Genomic DNA, 18,109 nt, shown 5'->3' on the forward strand with positions numbered 1-18,109 from the left:
CTAATCATAATTTACACTGTTCAAAACCCCATTTTCATCTCCATATCCCAATCCTCAAATTTACCTATAAATAATAATAATAGCTAACATTTATTACTATTTCACTGTTATAGACACTTTTCACATATTAACACATACAATTCTCCCAACAACCCTATGATATAGATATTACTATTCTTACTTTGCAGATAAGGAAACTGAGGTACAGAAAGGCCAAGTGACACAATTAGTAAGTGGCAGATTCGGGATTCAAACCAACACAGATACAGGAACCCACCTTCTTAACTTTTTAGCAACAGAAAAATAACTCTAATAAAGCCTGGTCCTACCTGCCTAGGTTTACTGACGTGCAAGGATTAAGTAACACAGTTTAGGAGCCAGAATTTAAAAGAAATTCTATTTAATCGCAAGTTGTGCATTTTCTATGTCCCCTACCTGCGCTCCAGAAGAACCCGCTGTGTTCCTGACAGCCCATAGGTGGCGCTGCAGGGACAGGTATGTGCTCAGGCCTCGTCAATGGGAGGAGCTGATACGGGGCGAGGATTCCGTCCGTAGCCCAGCGGTAGGTAGAGCCTTAGGAAGGGGAGGGGACGGCGAGTGTTGTACTGTGCGCAGGCGCAGGGCCGGGCACTCCCCCAAGAGTGAGGGCTGCTGGGCCCGATGACGTGGCCTGGCCCCGTCCGATCCGGTGAGCCTCCGGGAAACCTGGCGGCGCCGGAACTGTCCGCGGCCTAGTCCCGACGCGCGTGTGCTTGTGAGCCGGAGCCGGGGACAGCGGCAGCGGCCCGGCCTACGGGGACCCGACGGGGCCGCTGGCATGGGGGAGTGACGCGCCTGCGCCCGGTGTTCCGCGGCAGCGGCGAGACATGAGGAGACTCCGCAGCGGGGGCAGCGGCGGCGGCTCCTGATCCCCGGGATGGAGGAGAAATACGGCGGGGACGTGCTAGCCGGCCCCGGCGGCGGCAGCGGCGGCCTCGGGCCGGTGGACGTGCCCAGCGCTCGGTAAGGGACCGATCGGGCTCCTGCCTCCGGAGCCGCTCTCTCCCCACGCCTGCCCGACAGCTCCGGACACACGTTGCCCGGACCCTCCCGGGTGCGCGCGGGGCCCGGCGTCCCTCCCGTGCGGCTGACAGCCCGGAACGCCCTCCTCGGTTCCGTACTCCCTCCCGCGACAGCTTTCATTGGTTCCGCCATTCCCCGCTGCAGAATGAATGCTCTAAGATCCGGGAAGGTTCTGCTTGAGTTTCTGGTTTTCAGGGCAGACCGTTAACCTTAGAACTGCCAGCCAGTTCAAGTGAGAGGTTTTTCTGACCTATGAGAAGCATGTCTGTTAGCTCTTTCTCCCTGAAATAGTAGTTTGGTGATACTTAACCTTTCTGATGTCTGCCTGTGTAAGTTAAAGGAAGGGTCACCATCATCTCTTCAGGCGAAGAAACCAAAAGTACAAACAGATGGACTTTGATGTTCAGGTTAACCTCGCAAAACAAGAATCCACCCCGCCATCTAGTTTTTCTTTTCCTTTCTTCGCTTATTTTGTTTTATTATTAAGTAAGACATGTGTGCTCATGGTCAAAAAATTCAAACAGTACAGAAATTCGTAGAATAAAAAGGAAACAGTCCCCATTACCCCCCTCCCCGCAATGTTCCCACGAACCCCCAAGAGGTAAGTAATTACAGTGATCACTTTCCATTGTGTCCTTCTTGACCTGTCCTAATTTCTGAGGTAGTGTCGCAAGATGTATAAAATATGGCCCAACAGTTTGGTTGGAACTGGTTTTCATTGCCTGTATATTTAATAAGGTTAATGAGATTAGTTCAGTGTTTTTTGTTCTTGGATACCTCCTTTTGAGACATGGTGGTTTCGGTAAATTCTTTGGAACTGTGGAAATAGCATTTCTAACATAACTATTTGTGTGTGAAATGCTGGAACAGAAGTTAAATCAGCTGCGTTTTTTGTAGTTACAAGTTTAATTTTCTAGTCTATTTTGAGCAACTCATTTTGTAAAAAACAATGCCTATCAGATATTATTTACTGAGACATGACAACTAAATGCAATAGGTGATTCTGGTGTAGATTTAATAGTGAGGAAAATGCTGTAAAGGATAGTACTAGGTCAATTGACAAAACTGATATGTGGACCATAGATTAGATAAAAGTATATCCATGTTCTATGTCCTGTAGTTCATAACTCTTCTGATTTCATAAAAGGATGTTCATGCGCTTAGGAATACAAGTAGTTGGGGTAAAGGAGCATGATGTATGTAACTTACTCTTTAATAGTTCAGGGGAAAAAAAGGTTGTATTTAGAGAGAGATAATAAGGCAAATAAGGTAGTATGTAACAATTAGAGAATCTAGGTAAAGAGTGTACTATTCTTGCACCTTTTCTGTCACTTGAAATTATTTTTAAATAAGTAATACAAAATTTTTGTTTACTCAAGAGCTCATTATCTTAGATGTGGTCAACAGTCCTTTGCCGTCTTATTTTCATTATTTGCTTAGCAGAGCTGCCCTCCTCTTGTAGTTCATTGCAGAATCAAATTCAAATCAGGACTGGTTGAACTTTGAATAGATTTCAGGTTGCAAGAGTTTTCCTTTATGTAGACTAAAAATCGAAGTATGGTTATAACCTGCAGCAAAAGCTAATTAACAGATCCTTTAATTGTGGATATTTTTATTCCTGAATTCACGAATATGAATTGTTTTAAATGTTTCTATGTTGGGCGTCCCTGGTGGCACAGTGGTTGAGAGTCTGCCTGCAGATGCAGGGGACACGGGTTCGTGCCCCGGTCCGGGAGGATCCCACATGCCACGGAGCGGCTGGGCCCGTGAGCCATGGCCGCTCAGCCTGCGCGTCCGGAGCCTGTGCTCCACAACGGGAGAGGCCACAGCAGTGAGAGGCCCGCACACTGCAAAAAAAAAAAATGTTTCTATGTTGACTTCAATAAGTCCTCTTTGCAGGAAAGGGCAGAGGGTGACAGCCAGCATTTATTAAGTACTTCCTATGTTCCAGGTACTTTGCGTGCAGCATCTCACTTAATCCTTATAACAGCACAGACTCATTAGTTGCATCCTTGTCTCAGATCAGGTAACTGGGACATAGAAAAGTAATTTTCCCAAGGTCACACACCTAGTAACTAATCTGGGAGTCAGTTACCTCAAACTTCATTTATAGCGCCTTCTACGCAGTGGACACGAATGTATCAAGCTTGAATTACATACACTGAATTTGTTTTTTTAACTGGAGAACTGTGAGCTGCTACAGTGGGCAAATCCCAAGAAACAGGTTTGAACCCAAACTCAAATTTCAGTAATTTCAGATTTAAAGAACCAGAGATTTTTCTAACCCTTCACAGAAAATACCAGTGATACTTTTGATGAGACTAGTTAATGGCAGATAATGATATATAAGCCATCTCAGGTACTAAGGGGAAGTGGATTGGATCCCGCTAAGTTGCCCAAAGGGTCAGTGAATGGCTCAGGGGCCACTGCCCCCATTTAAGAGCCTCCCTTCCTCACACCCCAGCTTTCCCCCTTAGTATGTTTTCCTCCACAACATGAACTAGGATTGTGTACTTATTAGTATATGGTTATTTGGCCTTAGCTAGTGTTTTGTCTTTAGCCCAACAGGAAGACTTCATTAATTGACACTTTAAAAATCAAAATATTCACCTTTTAGTTAAATGTTAAAATAATTTTCCTAATTAATAATGATAAAAGATCTTCACTATATATTACATGAAAAGTCACATAACAATTTCAAAATATATGTACAATGGTGAATACGTGAGTGTATCTAAAATAAGTGCTTGTCCATACGTGGAGATGCAAAGGAAAAGGTGTGGAAGGATGTCCCCAGTTGGTCACCTATGAGGAGGAAATTGGGAATGGTTTTCTTTAAAACTTTGATAACAACCAACTACTCAGGAATTACTTTCGTAATCTGTTTTTTAAAAATTAAAAGGGGAATAAAGTATCAGAAATTTCATAATAGTAATATTGTCAAGAAGTATTATACTTAATGTTCCATATGACTGAATCTTGCCATTAAAGTGCCAAATTTTTAAGTTTTGTTAATACTTTTTTTTTTTTTTTTTTTGCGGTACGCAGGCCTCTCACTGTTGTGGCCTCTCCCGTTGCGGAGCACAGGCTCCGGACGCACGGGCACGAACCCGTGTCCCCTGCATCGGCAGGCGGACTCTCAACCACTGCGCCACCAGGGAAGCCCAAGTTTTGTTAATACTTTAAACAAAAATTATTTAGAAATAATTTTATATATTGCCCCATCTTTTTAAAACAAGTATATTAAATATAGTTTACCTTTTTCTTGATGACTTCTGATCATTATGAGCGTAATCTGGTGAACCGAGCTTTTCTTCAAAGGTCCGTCCCAGTACTAGCGTTCTTCATATGCTGCTCTCCGTACTTTGAAATTCCCCCTCCCTTTCCTTGCTTCGTAATTCTATTTAGTCTTTTCCTCTTTTTTAACTTGAAGTATAGTTGGTTTACAGTGTTGTGTTAGTTTCAGGTGTACAGCAAAGTGATTCAGTTATATGTATATATATTCTTTTCAGATTCTTTTCCATTATAGATTATTATAAGATATTGAATACAGTTCCCTGTGCTATACAGTAGGTCCCTGTTGATTATCTATTTTGTATATAGTAGCATGTATCTATTAATCCCAAACTCCTAATTTATCCCTCCCACCCCCCCCTTCCCCTTTGGTAACCGTAAGTTTGTTTTCTATGTCTATGAGTCTGTTTCTGCTTTGTAAATAAGTTCATTTGTATCTTTTTTTAGATTCCATGTATAAGTGATATCATATGGTATTTGTCTTTGTCTGACTTACTTCACTTAGTACGATAATCTCTAGGTCCATCCATGTTGCTGCAAATGGCATTACTTCATTCTTTTTTATGGCTGAGTAATATTCCATTGTGTGTGTGTGTGTGTGTGTGTGTGTGTGTGTGTGTGCCACATCTTCTTTATCCATTCATCTGTCAGTGGACACAGCTTGCTTCCTTGTCTTGGCTATTATAAATAGTGCTGCTGTGGACATTGGGGTGCACATATCTTTTCAATTAGAGTTTCCGTCTTTTCTGGATATATACCCAAGAGTGGGATTGCTGGATCATATGGCAACTTTGTTTGTTTTTTACATTTTAATTTATTTATTTACTTGGCCACACCGTGTGCCCTGCAGGATCTTAGTTCCCTGACTAGGGATCGAACCTGGTCCCCCAGCAGTGAAAGCCTGGAATCTTAACCAATGGACCACCAGGGAATTCCCCAGCAACTCTAGTTTTTTAAGGAACCTCCCTACTGTTCTCCGTAGTGGCTGCACCAATTTACATCCCCACCATACCCTCTCCAGCATTTATTATTTGTAGACCTTTTTTTTTTTTTTTTTTGCGGTACGCGGGCCTCTCACTGTTGTGGCCTCTCCCATTGCGGAGCACAGGCTCCAGACGCGCAGGCTCAGCGGCCATGGCTCACAGGCCTAGCCGCTCTGCGGCATGTGGGATCTTCCCGGACCAGGGCACAAACCCTTGTCCCCTGCATTAGCAGGCGGACTCTCAACCACTGCACCACCAGGGAAGCCCTATTTGTAGACTTTTTGATGATGGCCATTCTGACTGGTGTGAGGTGATACCTCATGTAGTTTTGATTGCATTTCTCTGATAATTAGCAATAACACGTGCCTCTTGGCCATCTGTATGTCTTCTTTGGAGAAATGTCTATTTAGGTCTTCTGCCCGTTTTTTGATTGGGTTGTTTGTTTTTTCTACTTAGTCTTTAATACACACTTAGACATCTCAGACTCTGAAGATGACTTTTGCTTCCCTAGTTGCAGTTAGTTACTTCCATATCTATTCCTTTAGATCTCTGCTACTAACTTGGGTCACATAAATACTTGTTTCTTGCCTGTCTTCCTTAGACCTCAAACTCCTTGAGGGCAGGGCCTCTGTTACACATTTAGTTTCTTGGATAACACCTAGAAATGCATTTAGTTGTGAGCAACCAAACTAAGAGAGCTTTAATCACATACGGATATATTCTTCTCACGTAAAAGAAACCAGAGGTTGCTGGTACTTGTTCAGCCCCTCAGCAGTACCATCTGGGACCAGATTCTTGGTCTTTGCTCTCTGCCATCCCAAGTGTGGCTCTCATATTCAGGCTTATTATAAAATGGATGACATTTTCTAGAGAATGTTAACATGTTGATAATATTTTTAAGATAAATTTTAGATAAAAGTCCTCCTTTGAAGTCAGAAAGAATGCAGAACTAGTTCCACCTGCATCAGGCCTTTTTATCAGGAAGAGGGAAGGCTGTAGTACCTGAAACCACCCTGACAGACAGGTCTCATTAGCCACAGATGACATCTGGCACATAGTAAGTGAGCAGGGAATATTTGAAGAATGGCTTAGTAGCCCCATGAGGGTGTACAAGGCTCTTTGCTGACCTCAAGAATCCCCAGATTGCTGTGATTTTTAATGTACCTTTGTCAGTTTTTCCTGGTCTTTGTTTTCTCCCTCCCTGTCTTGTTGACAGTGTTCTTTGTGTCCTTGCTTCTATCCTGCTGCTTTATTTTTACACCTAGTTAAGAACTTAAGGAGTGAAGCACTTGAGGTTTTGAGCTTTCCTCTCTCTACTTGATGTGTGTCTTTCATTCTGAATTCATAACTGGGTTGATGACAGTTTAAATTGCCAGAAGCTTGACTGCCAGCTATGTACTGTACTACTGCACTATCTACATTATTGTGCTAGATATTACTGTATCACACAAGTGTAATTGTAGAATTCATTTAGTAAACATTTGCCGAGCACATATTATATGCAAGTCCCTGAGGTAAGAACTGAATAAACAAAAGATTTCTAGCTCAAGAGTAGTATTTTTATTTGCTAATTATAAACTGCTACCATGACTGGAGTATATAATTAATATTAATATAGTTAATTTACTTAAGTTTATCTGACTTTTTTCTCTAGCTTAAATGGGCCAAAATCGACATTAATCTTAGGTTTTAATATACATTTTGTTTTTCATATTTAAAGATTATTTTACCCTATATGTGGGCCACTGTGAATGTATAATTGGGAACAGTTTAGAAGATGGGAATCCTCAAAGCCTTTTGGATGAACTTTGGTTTTCTGTGTGACATATTAAAAGAGCATACTTAAGAGACATGGACTTGACCCTAGCTAACTCTGTGGACTTCAACTTCCCAGTCTGTGACATGAGAGGAATTGGACTAGAGAATCTCTAAGGTGTTTTTCAGCTTTTAAATATTAGTGTTCTGTTTCTTCTAGCATATATACATTTACTTTCTAGTAAATACCTAGACAATTACTAGAAATTTGGTAGATTTTTCATGTTGTACTGTGTGTTTTCAGCCAGTCTGCAAACAATCCAGAAACAAAATACACTCGATTTTTTTATCATAGCCATAATTTTAATTTTATTTATTTTTTCCAATACTCCTCTTTTCATTGAGATAAAATTACCTACCATAAAATGCATAGATTTTAAAGGTACCAGTTTTCATTTTTCACAAATGCATACCCATGTAACTTTCAGCATAATCAAGCTATAGGACGTTTTTATCACCCCAGAAAATCTGCTTGATCTTTTAAACAGAAATTTCAGTGTCTATACTATTCTACAGGTAAATTAAGTAGGGACTTCTGTGCTTTAGGATTTGACTTACTTTATTCCACATTAACATTTTTATTAACTTCTTGGTGATTAATTTTCACATTGTTAAAACTCCCAGATTGCACTATTAAAAAGCCCCCCAGATTATGTTCATGAAAAGAAAAACCACTTTGTTCCAAATCTGATTTTCTTTAATATACTATGATATTATTTGGACTAAAACAGAAAATGAGCCATCGGACAGTGAAGATGTTGGAATTGCTGAGATTCATTCTTTCAAGGACTGAAATTTATTTTCGTAGTTGCATCAAAATCTTCCAAAAATATATATATTTTCATGCCTTCTTAAGCAGATTGCTGTTTGTTGACTCAGTGCCATGGGACTTAATGAGTCACACTCATTGATTTTTATACCATCCTACATACATTGATATCATTGCATATCAAATTGTTTTAACTGCTATTTGAATGACTTAGGTTTCCCTTAAACTTCTGTGTTTGCTTTTTTGTATTTTTCTCCCATTGGTAGAGACTTCTCATTCCTGCTGGTGTGCTGGCTTTGGACATCCCTTTTATCTCCTTTTTAATGTATTAACACCTGTTAGATATAAACTTAGAAAGTAGTCTCTTGAATGACTTGCAAAGATGATCTGTTGGGGGGGGATGTTAGAAGTTCTCACCTTTTTATCTCATTCTTTTTCATTTCTAATTTGTGTATGTTTTATAACATAATATCAGGAGAGTAGTACATGTTTGTAATGTACAAATAATCGGTTTCAGGTGCAAAATTTTTTTTTACTACTAGAGGTATATGACCAAAGAAGACTACTAATCTAGAAAACTGAGATAATTTCTTCACTGTTTTCTGATTGCTCTTTCAGGAGCTTCTTTTTCGTTTCTTTTTATGGCAGCCTAATTTTTCCATGGATGAACTTTTCCTTCTTATCCAAGAATATTATTTCTAGTTCTTCGTTGTTTTCTGCTATTCCCTGTGATCTCTGTATCTTTTAAATTTCTTTGCTGTTTTAGTTTGTTTGGTCTCTCATTATAGGCTTATCATAAAGGATTGATTATCCATATTTGGCCATTCTTATTTGAGTGAGGCCCAAAAAGCTAGTTAGAAGACCTGTATGGGGCTTGTCCCCTGGTGGGCTTCTCCAGAGAAGGGTTCTCCTGCTGGGAGATTGAAGCCTGGCAGTTAGGATGTTAGAGTTAAATGAGGGAAGGCAGGTGGGGTGGGGTTAAGAAGGGAAACTTCCTTTTAATCTCCATGATTTTAGTCCAACACTTCATCCCTCTTTTCCGCTTTGCCTTATGTCTAGACTTCTCCAAAGGTGAAGCTCTTGTCCTGTCATGATTTAGGAGGGATGGTTGCCTGGCTGTGCTGGGTGGGATTCTGGGGACCTAACTACCTGGCAGACTTCCTAATGATCCTCCTCTTTGCAGCTCTCCACACCCTTTCTGAGGTGCTTCAGATTCCTGAGCCTTCTCAGGGCTCTGTAGGTCAGGTCACTTCAACTGTGACTCACTGCAGTCACTTAGCGAAGCAGAGGAGAGGTAAACCTAAGGCATTCACCATTCCCCCCTCCCTTCCTATATTATAGTCTCGTTTCATGACAGATGGTTTGGTTTCTGTTTTTATTCTCTTTATTTGTTTGGAGTAATTGTTTAAAAAGCACATTAGAAAATAGTTGAGGCAACTCAATCAAGAACATTTTTATTTTTAGTTTGGCCTTTTTTTCTTTAATAGACGGTATCTGTGCATACATAATACGTCCATGTATATTGCAAAAAATCTGAAAGTATATATACCAAAGTGTTAATAGTAGTTATCACGTGGAGGGGTGAGTTGAGTTTTTGTTTGTTTCATTTTTTGTTTATATTTATGGTTTTCATAAAGACCCCTATTACTTGTATAATAAGAAAAAAAAGGATTACAGAGTTCTTTGTGATTTCAATGATACTGAAACTTGTTTCTGTTTTTATTTTTCAGGTTAACAAAATATATTGTATTACTGTGTGTCACTAAAGTTTTGAAGGCTGTGGGGCTTTTTGAATCATATGACCTCCTGAAAGTAGTTCACATTGTTCAGTTTATTTTTATATTAAAACTTGGGTGAGTGTGTATGGTTCTTTTTTTCCTTAATGTTTTTTAATTTCTTTGAAAATCCTGTTTTAACTGAGTATCTTTAGGATATTTTACGTAGAATATTTTGTGCATTTTATTCCTCCTGACAAGTACTTGATAATTTTTTTTTTAAAGACAGAATACCTAAGGTTAGAGGTACCAAGAGACTGGATTTTAAAAAAAAAAAAAGGATTGTCATATTCTATTAGCTTGCCAAAACATCAGCTTTTGCTTTAGTTTGTGTTAATGAGGTTTTTGCAAATTTAATGTCTGGCTTAATAGAATACAGCTGGATCCCCATATCTGAGTCAGTATTCAGTCTGTTACAGTATCTCACATGAACTAGCCTCTGAAAAGCTCTAATATACACCCCTGAGAGAATAAGAGTGAAAAGGGCAAATAATATCCTAATACTTCTGTAAAAATAGTTTGACCTCAGGACTTCCTTGGTGGTACAGTGGTTAAGACTCCGAGCTCCCAATGCAGGGCACCCAGGTTCGATCCCTGGTCAGGGAACTAGATCCCACATGCATGCCACAACTAAGAGTATGCATGCCACAACTAAGGAGCCCATGAGCCACAACTAAGATACAGCACAACCAAATAAAAAATAAATATTTTTAAAATAATTTTTTTAAATGTTTAAGAAAAAAATAGTTTGATCTCACAGCTCCCTAAAAGGGCCTCAGGGACCATAGGGATTCCCAGACCATCCTACTGGCATAGTCTAACCTTCCAGCAGGCATAGAATGTCGCCTGAGACTTGTCTTGGCACAGATGTTCCTTATTTTCCAAGTTAAACCATGCTGGGCTGTCTTCACTACATGTCCCTTCATGGTATAGGGTCCCCTTACAGTATAAATTTTACACTACTCTGCATCTAGTAAGAAATTCTCTCTAAGTAAAGATTCTCTGGACCTTGAGATTGATAGTGACCAACCTCTGTATTAATAAATATCTGTTAGGGATTTCCCTGGTGGCGCAGTGGTTAAGAATCCGCCTGCCAATGCAGGGGACACGGGTTCAATCCCTGGTCCATGGAAGATCCCACATGCTGCGAGCAACTAAGCCCGTGCGCCACAACTACTGAGCCTGCACTCTAGAGCCTGCACGCCACAACTGCTGAAGCGCACTTGCTGCAACAAGAGAAGCCACCGCAATGAGAACCCGCGCACCACAATGAAGAGTAGCCCCTGCTCGCTGCAGCTAGAGAAAGCCCGTGCGCAGCAACAAAGACCTAACTCAGACAAAAAAAAAAAAAGAAAAGAAAAGAATCTGTTAGACTCCTGGCAATTTTAGTAATCATGGAAAGTGATTCTTGACTAGAAAATTTTTAGCACCACTAGAATATATTTTTATATAACTATTTTGGGAATATGAAAAGTAGGGATATATGATTAGTACTTTCTTCATTTCTATTTCAAGATTTGTTATTACTGTTTTAGAGAAGATAGGAATTATTTTCTTTAGTAAAGTATAAAAAAATATTGAGACTTCTTTTATGGCTTGTAAACTGGTTCTGAAGGCAGATACAAAAGAAAGAAGAGTTCCCAAAATATTGTAGTGGAAGCCTTATTAAAATAAATATTGTTCTCTAGTATATTTTCTTTAGAGGTTAACATACCCTTCAAATTCTAGTATATTTGTTTAAGTGTCTTTACTTAAAACCACACCTTGTATATAAGATTAATTAATATTAATATATTAATGTTTCAATATTCACAGGACTGCATTTTTTATGGTTTTGTTTCAAAAGCCTTTTTCTTCTGGGAAAAGTATTACCAAACGCCAGGTAAGTCTTTTGCAGAATCCTTTTGTCCTAGCAGTGGACCAGGAGGCAGTGTTCTTTCCTTGATCAGGGTTACTTACTGAATGATTTCAAGTGCTCAGCAGAACATTTCCAGAGTTAACTTGCCCTTGACTTAGCATTTCAAAACTGAGGCTTTAAGAGTAAATGCTAAAGTGCTAAGATAATGAAGTGTTTAAAAATGTAGACGAGGGTAGAAAATGTTTCCAGCATGCATATAATTATTTTTTTAATACAGGATCCATATGCTGAAAAGATTTACAAATCAGACATGTAGACATGCCCACAAGCCTAGGATAAATGTCACTGGGAAGCAGATAAAGCATAAGGGTTACGAGCAAGGCCTCTGGAGTCAGACAAATTCATGGCTGTTCTAATGACAAACCTTACTTTAAGCAAGTTACTTAATTTCTCTACCTTCATTTTCTGACCTGTAAAATGGAGATAATAATGCCTTCCTAATGGAGCTATAAGGAATAAATGAATTAATACATGTAAAGTTCTTAAAATAGTACGTGGCATACAGTGCGTATGCAGTACATATCAGCTGTCACCCTCTTCATCGTTATTATTCCCTTTAAGCATCTGAGGTTCAGGATGCATACCAGAAATGTCCTTCATTCTGCATCATCTCATATTATCACCTCTTTGGACAGTAGTTACACCCTACTACATATTTGCTACATATATGCCACAACTTAGAAACCTGTGCCATGATTTTTTATTAGATGAATTTAAGTACCTCCGTTTTAGAGACCAAGAACATTTTTTAAAACAGGATTAATATTTTAAAACCCATCTTAACTTTTTTCCCTCTCTTTTCAAATAATTGAAGGACTGAATATCCCTACGGGAGAAGAATTTAAAAACTAAAACATTAAGTGTTCCTAGCAAACTAGTGAGAACTACTGTAAAAAACAGAGAAAATTGTACGCTATAGAAAAAGATTTCAGGATCTAGCAACAGACAAGAATATGGAAAATGAAAAACAGAATACTATCTTGCAAATCTAGATTTAGTCAAGGGATCTTAATAATTTCTATTTAATTTTAAAATATGTAACTATTTGGCCATTAAAATATTTGTGTTACCATTATCTTTCCCTATGTATTTTATTTAAGATTTTGAGATATTTGGCAAAACATATGACTGAAATTTTTAATTTTTTGTTTCCATTTTTAGTGGATCAAAATATTTAAACATGCAGTTGCTGGGTGTATCATTTCACTTTTGTGGTTTTTTGGCCTCACTCTTTGTGGACCACTAAGGTAAATAGAAATGCATATTTTGAATGTTTATGTTTCTTCATTTTGAATATTAGTTTTATGCCATTATGTTTTATGTCAAATGTTTGTCAGTTATGTACAAATGCTTCTTTCACTTCTATAGCATTGGGTACAACTCATTGAGTATATATATATATTGAGGACCTGTTTAGCTTGTGGCCTAGTTCTTTGGTGAATACCATTAATGTATTGTTCATGATCTGTCATAGATATTTTACTAGTTAGAGTCCAAACAGTTTCAGAAAAATTTAGGATACGTGACTTTTTATTCATTGGTGATCCCTTTTAGCAGCTGATTTTAGAAATGAAAAGTCTGAAATGGTAAATAAAATCAACCAATAAGGAGGAAAGGAAAATCTTTAAAAAATGCTTCCCCCTCCCCGCCAACTCTGAAAGTCCTACTGCCCGCAGAAGATGCTTGAAAGATATGGTTATAAACAGATGTCTTGGGAATAGTGAGCCAATCATCAAAGATAAGTTTAACTCTCATTTCATATTCCCTTAAGTCTCTATAGATCTTTTTATGTAAATTGGTCGGTTCGGGGAGTGGGGGGACTGCTTTAGGGCCACTTAATTTAATAGGAATTATAACAGGTGCAACTGTGCATAAGTCTTCTTTTAATATTTCTCTGTCTCAAAATTATAAGCAAAAGTGCCTTGCCATTGATGGGGGGGCGGAATATGGGACAAGAAGTAAGGAATAAGATGAAGGGTGTTCTGAAGAGTCTCACTGAGGATGATGGAGTGGACAGTAGAAAGTGATCAGTGGGAAATGCTTTGTGAAAAGTCTTTTCTCCTCTCCCAGACAATAGAATAGCTCTGGGTTTGGCTCCCTTTGGCTTGTTTACTCTGTGCTTTGTCAAAGGAAGGGTGTATATAATTCCAATGTCATATCCCTGTCCGTGACAGCAGCAGCTTCCTGGCGTGGTGGGAAAGCTGGCTGGGATTTCTCAGCTTGGAGAAAACCTTTTCAGTTTATGCTTGAATATGATTGAGCGGTAATTTCTTACTCACGAAGTGATCTTTTGGTCTGTTTGTTACTAAATCACTGTCCCTGTGTGTTAGGCTAGGGAAGGAAGGGGGAAAGTTGTTAAATTCTTCCTTGGCTCCTTATTTAGTCATCTACTTCTGCCCTTACAACCACTCACTACCACCAGCTCCTCTGCCAACACTGCCCCTCTCATTCTTTTACTAAAATTGTCATTCAGTTTCTTGATTAGACAGACTCCTTTGGTGTTTCACTGCCTGTCTTATTTTAAGTTAGTATCATTCTGCTGATATATTTTTTTTATTGTAATCTCCCAAATATTAACAGAACTAAAATAATCACTACTGTGTTCTCATTACAGATTTTTGAATAAGGAAGAAAAATGAAAATTTTTCTAATGAGCAGCTGAAAATCTGTTCCCATGTAGATCCTATAAGCTCCCTTTAGCTGGCAATAATGTTTTTATTTTTTTTTAATATTCATACATATAAAAAAATATGAACATTCATGTATCCCCCCAAATAAAACCTTACCAGTTCCTTTGTTGCCCTGTGTATCCCCCTCTCCCCCTACCATTGGATGTAACCAGCATCTTAAATTTTGATTTTCATTCTCTTGGTTTTCTTTATAGTTTTACCATATATATACACATTTCTTTTTTGCAAGTTTTCTACTTTATATGAATAGAATTACATTGCATGTATTTTTGTGCAGCATACATTTTCCATTCAGTGTTGTGTTTGAGATTTGCCCATTTTGATGCATGTAGAGTATGTGTGTGTGTATGTATGTATGTATGTGTGTGTGTGTGTGTGTGTGTGTGTATATATATATACACACATATATATAGTTCATTCACTTTTGTGTTAGTTTTTTGAAATGTAATTCACATACCATAAAATTCACTCTTTTTGTCTTAGTCCATTGGGACTGCTATAATAAGAATACCATGGGCTGGGTGACTTTTAAAAAATACAGATTTGTTTCTCATGGTTCTGGAGGCTAGGAAGGCCAAGATTAAGGCAAAGCAGATTCAGTGTGTGGTGAGAGACTGCTTCCTGGTTCATAGACAGCCGTCTTGTCTCTTCACTGTAACCTCACATAGCAGAAGGGCGAGGGAGCTCTCTGTGGTCTCTTTTATAAAGGCAATAATCCCATTCATGAGTGTTTCACCCTCATAACCTAAACACCTCTCAAAGGTGTTCATTACCTCCTAATACCGTCACGTTGGTGATTGAGTTTAACGTATGAATGGGGGAGAGAAGGAGACACATACATTCAGTTTGTAGCATTTTTAAAGTATACAGTTCTGTATTTCTTAATATATTCATAGAATTTCATTCATTTTTACCACTGTATAATAGTCCTTTGAATGAATATACTCTAAATTATATTATCCATTCTCTCATCAGTGGGTATTTAGGTTGTTTCTAGTTTTGGGCTATTGCAGACAATGCTGGTATCTTGTAAGTGTTTCCTGGTACATATATACAAGAAACCTGTATGATATAATCCTACAAGTGGTATTATTAGATATTTGTAGCTTCAACCTTCCTAAGACAGATAATGCCAGAATATTTTCCAAAACAGCTGTACATGTTTATTTTTCCCATAATGTTTTATGAAAATCAAGGGGAAAGATTTATTTTCTTCTCCCTTACTCTCGTTGAATTCATGCTTCCTGATAAAGATCAGATATATTTCATGAATGATAATGTTTTATTTTTGTAGGACTTTGCTGCTATTCGAGCACAGTGATATTGTTGTCATCTCACTGCTCAGTGTTTTGTTCACTAGTTCTGGAGGAGGACCAGCAAAGGTAGAATTTTACATTATTCATTACTTGAAAATTGAAAGTGTACATGTAAAATACTATCCTTTACCATTTAAAAGAATGCAGAGGCTTTTTCTGCTAATTATAAATTTTTCTCACAACCATTTTGATTTTTACTTTTTATTTTGAAATCATTATATATTCCTAGGAAGCTGCAAATATAGTACAGAGAGGTCCTTGTGCCCTTCACTCAGTTTCAATAGTAACTTCTTACCCAGCTCTTATACTATCAAGACCAGGAAATTGACATTGGTACAATCCATGGACCTTATTCAGATTTCACCAGTTTTACATACACTCGTGTGTATATGTGTGTGTGTGTAGATTTGTGTAACCATCACCACGGTGAAGGTGCAGGACTGATTGATCACCACAGACATCTCCTTCATGCTATACCTGATCCCTCCCCTCTCTCATTCTTAACTCCTATACATCATTTTTGGAAAATACGTCCCTAAGAACTTGTTATATTTAAAGTCTGATGAATGTTTTGCCAACTAGGTGACCCTATTCATCTTCCATAATTTAAGTATTAATCTCTTGTCAGTAAATGCATCACCGATGTGCAATTATAACTTACACCTACAATACTTTTATTTACCAAATTAAATGCTTCCTATGCATGACGCATTGTGCTCGTTACAGAGGAAAGGAGAAATAAAGGCAAATAAGTTTAATAGTTTCTGTTCTGAAAGGGGCTTTCAGGCTAAATAATGGAGGCAGATGAATAAAATAAAGTGAACAAAGTAACATGCCAAGTAGAGCAGAGTCTACCCAGCCTGTAGATTTCAAATTGGATCCTTGGGTATTAAAGCATATGCCACTATTTAATCTTTTCCCCTCACTCACAGAGTACTCCAAAATAAATGTCAAGTGGATTGAAGATTTTTGTAGTTAAAAAAAAAGATATTTGTAAAAGCACAGCATAAAATATAGATGGATAATTAATCTGTGGACAGAGAAGAACTTTCTGAGCATAAAACCAGTAGAAAAAAATCACAAAGGGGAAACCACGTACATTTGACTGCATAATGATTACAAGCATCTGTGTAACAGAAATCATTGTGCAAACAACAAACTAACAACAATAACAAATTGCCACAGATAAAAGTTTTTTTTTTTTTTTTTTTTGCGGTACGTGGACCTCTCATTGTTGTGGCCTCTCCCGTTTCGGAGCACAGGCTCTGGACACGCAGGCTCAGCGGCCATGGCTCACGGGCCCAGCCGCTCCGCGGCATATGGGATCTTCCCGGACCGGGGCACGAACCCGTGTCCCCTGCATCGGCAGGCGGACTCTCAACCACTGCGCCACCAGGGAAGCCCCTACTTTTTTTTTTTTTTTAAATATAATCACTCAAATAGTTTAAAAAAATGCTGAAGATCCTCAATAGAAATGAGCAAAGGGCAGGAAAAGACAACTCACAAAAGAAATACAAATGACTTTAAAACATTAAACAAACATTTTACTGCACTAATCAGAAATGAGAGTATGGATCTTAATATCCTGTCATTAGTGTCAATAATGAATCTGGGCATCTCGCCAGGACTGTGACTTTTTTTTTCCTTAGTCTGACTCTGAAGCATCACAAAATTCTCAGTTGCCCTCTTTGCTAAGAAAAGATTAAGTTATATTCTCCATGTTTGGGTATTGTTAATGTTACCTTGTCCTGATTCAATGAAAATTATGAAATTTTAAATTATGTGGTTTATGTATACTAACTTTTGTCAAAATACCTACCACACTAATAGAGAATTTATCAAATGTAGTGGTAGTCATATAATGAATAAAATAGGATCCTCATTTTTCACTTAAAATTTTTATTTTATCGAAATATCTGGTATTACACCTATAAATTTGTAAATAGAGAGTGTATAATAATGCTATTTAGATTGCTTCTGTACCAAAAATTCTGAAGTATTTGCATAAACGTGGATAGTGTGCCCTTTCTATAATTTTCTCTTGTTAAAATCCTTTCCCTGGAATGAGAACATAAGAAGTGTATTCAGCTTTTAATACCTTTACTAGCTATTAGAGATGACTTTACTAATTTTCTTAACATGCCCTCTTAGTTCTTTTTCCCTAGAAGAGTGGTAACTAGGTTACTGACATTATTGTAAATCAGCTGTCTTCTCTATTACTTGCATGTTGTAGAATAAATTAGGTCACTACTAATTATTCCTTAGTTACTTGGGCTTTTCAAACAGAAGCAAAGTAACATTTAGGAAGATTAGTTCTGTGAACATTTAATGGTTTGTACGTGGTAACATGCTGATCAGTACTAGCAAGGAGACAACTGAAGTTGTCAAATTGTCCAGTGCCCTAAAAATACCCTACAGGATTTGTTGGAGCTCTTTACTTTTGTATCTTACTGTTAATACTGTAAATTTATATTGTACAGTATAAGG

At 38.2% G+C, this 18,109-nt stretch overlaps 1 protein-coding gene across 1 annotated transcript in view; it reads left to right on the forward strand.

Moving 5' to 3' along the window:
• The first annotated feature begins 616 nt into the window (after nucleotides 1-616).
• SLC30A5 (solute carrier family 30 member 5) overlaps nucleotides 617-18,109 on the forward strand; it is a 30,043-nt gene continuing 12,550 nt past the window's right edge. Inside the window, exons 1-5 of the mRNA XM_030844709.3 lie at nucleotides 617-1,002; nucleotides 9,654-9,776; nucleotides 11,514-11,580; nucleotides 12,778-12,863; nucleotides 15,601-15,688. Coding sequence (XP_030700569.1) covers nucleotides 917-1,002; nucleotides 9,654-9,776; nucleotides 11,514-11,580; nucleotides 12,778-12,863; nucleotides 15,601-15,688 — 450 coding nt within the window. The 5' untranslated portion in view covers nucleotides 617-916. The remainder of the gene's footprint in view (nucleotides 1,003-9,653; nucleotides 9,777-11,513; nucleotides 11,581-12,777; nucleotides 12,864-15,600; nucleotides 15,689-18,109) is intronic.

This window comes from Globicephala melas, chromosome 3, assembly GCF_963455315.2.
Source record: "Globicephala melas chromosome 3, mGloMel1.2, whole genome shotgun sequence".
Lineage (NCBI taxonomy): Eukaryota > Metazoa > Chordata > Mammalia > Artiodactyla > Delphinidae > Globicephala > Globicephala melas.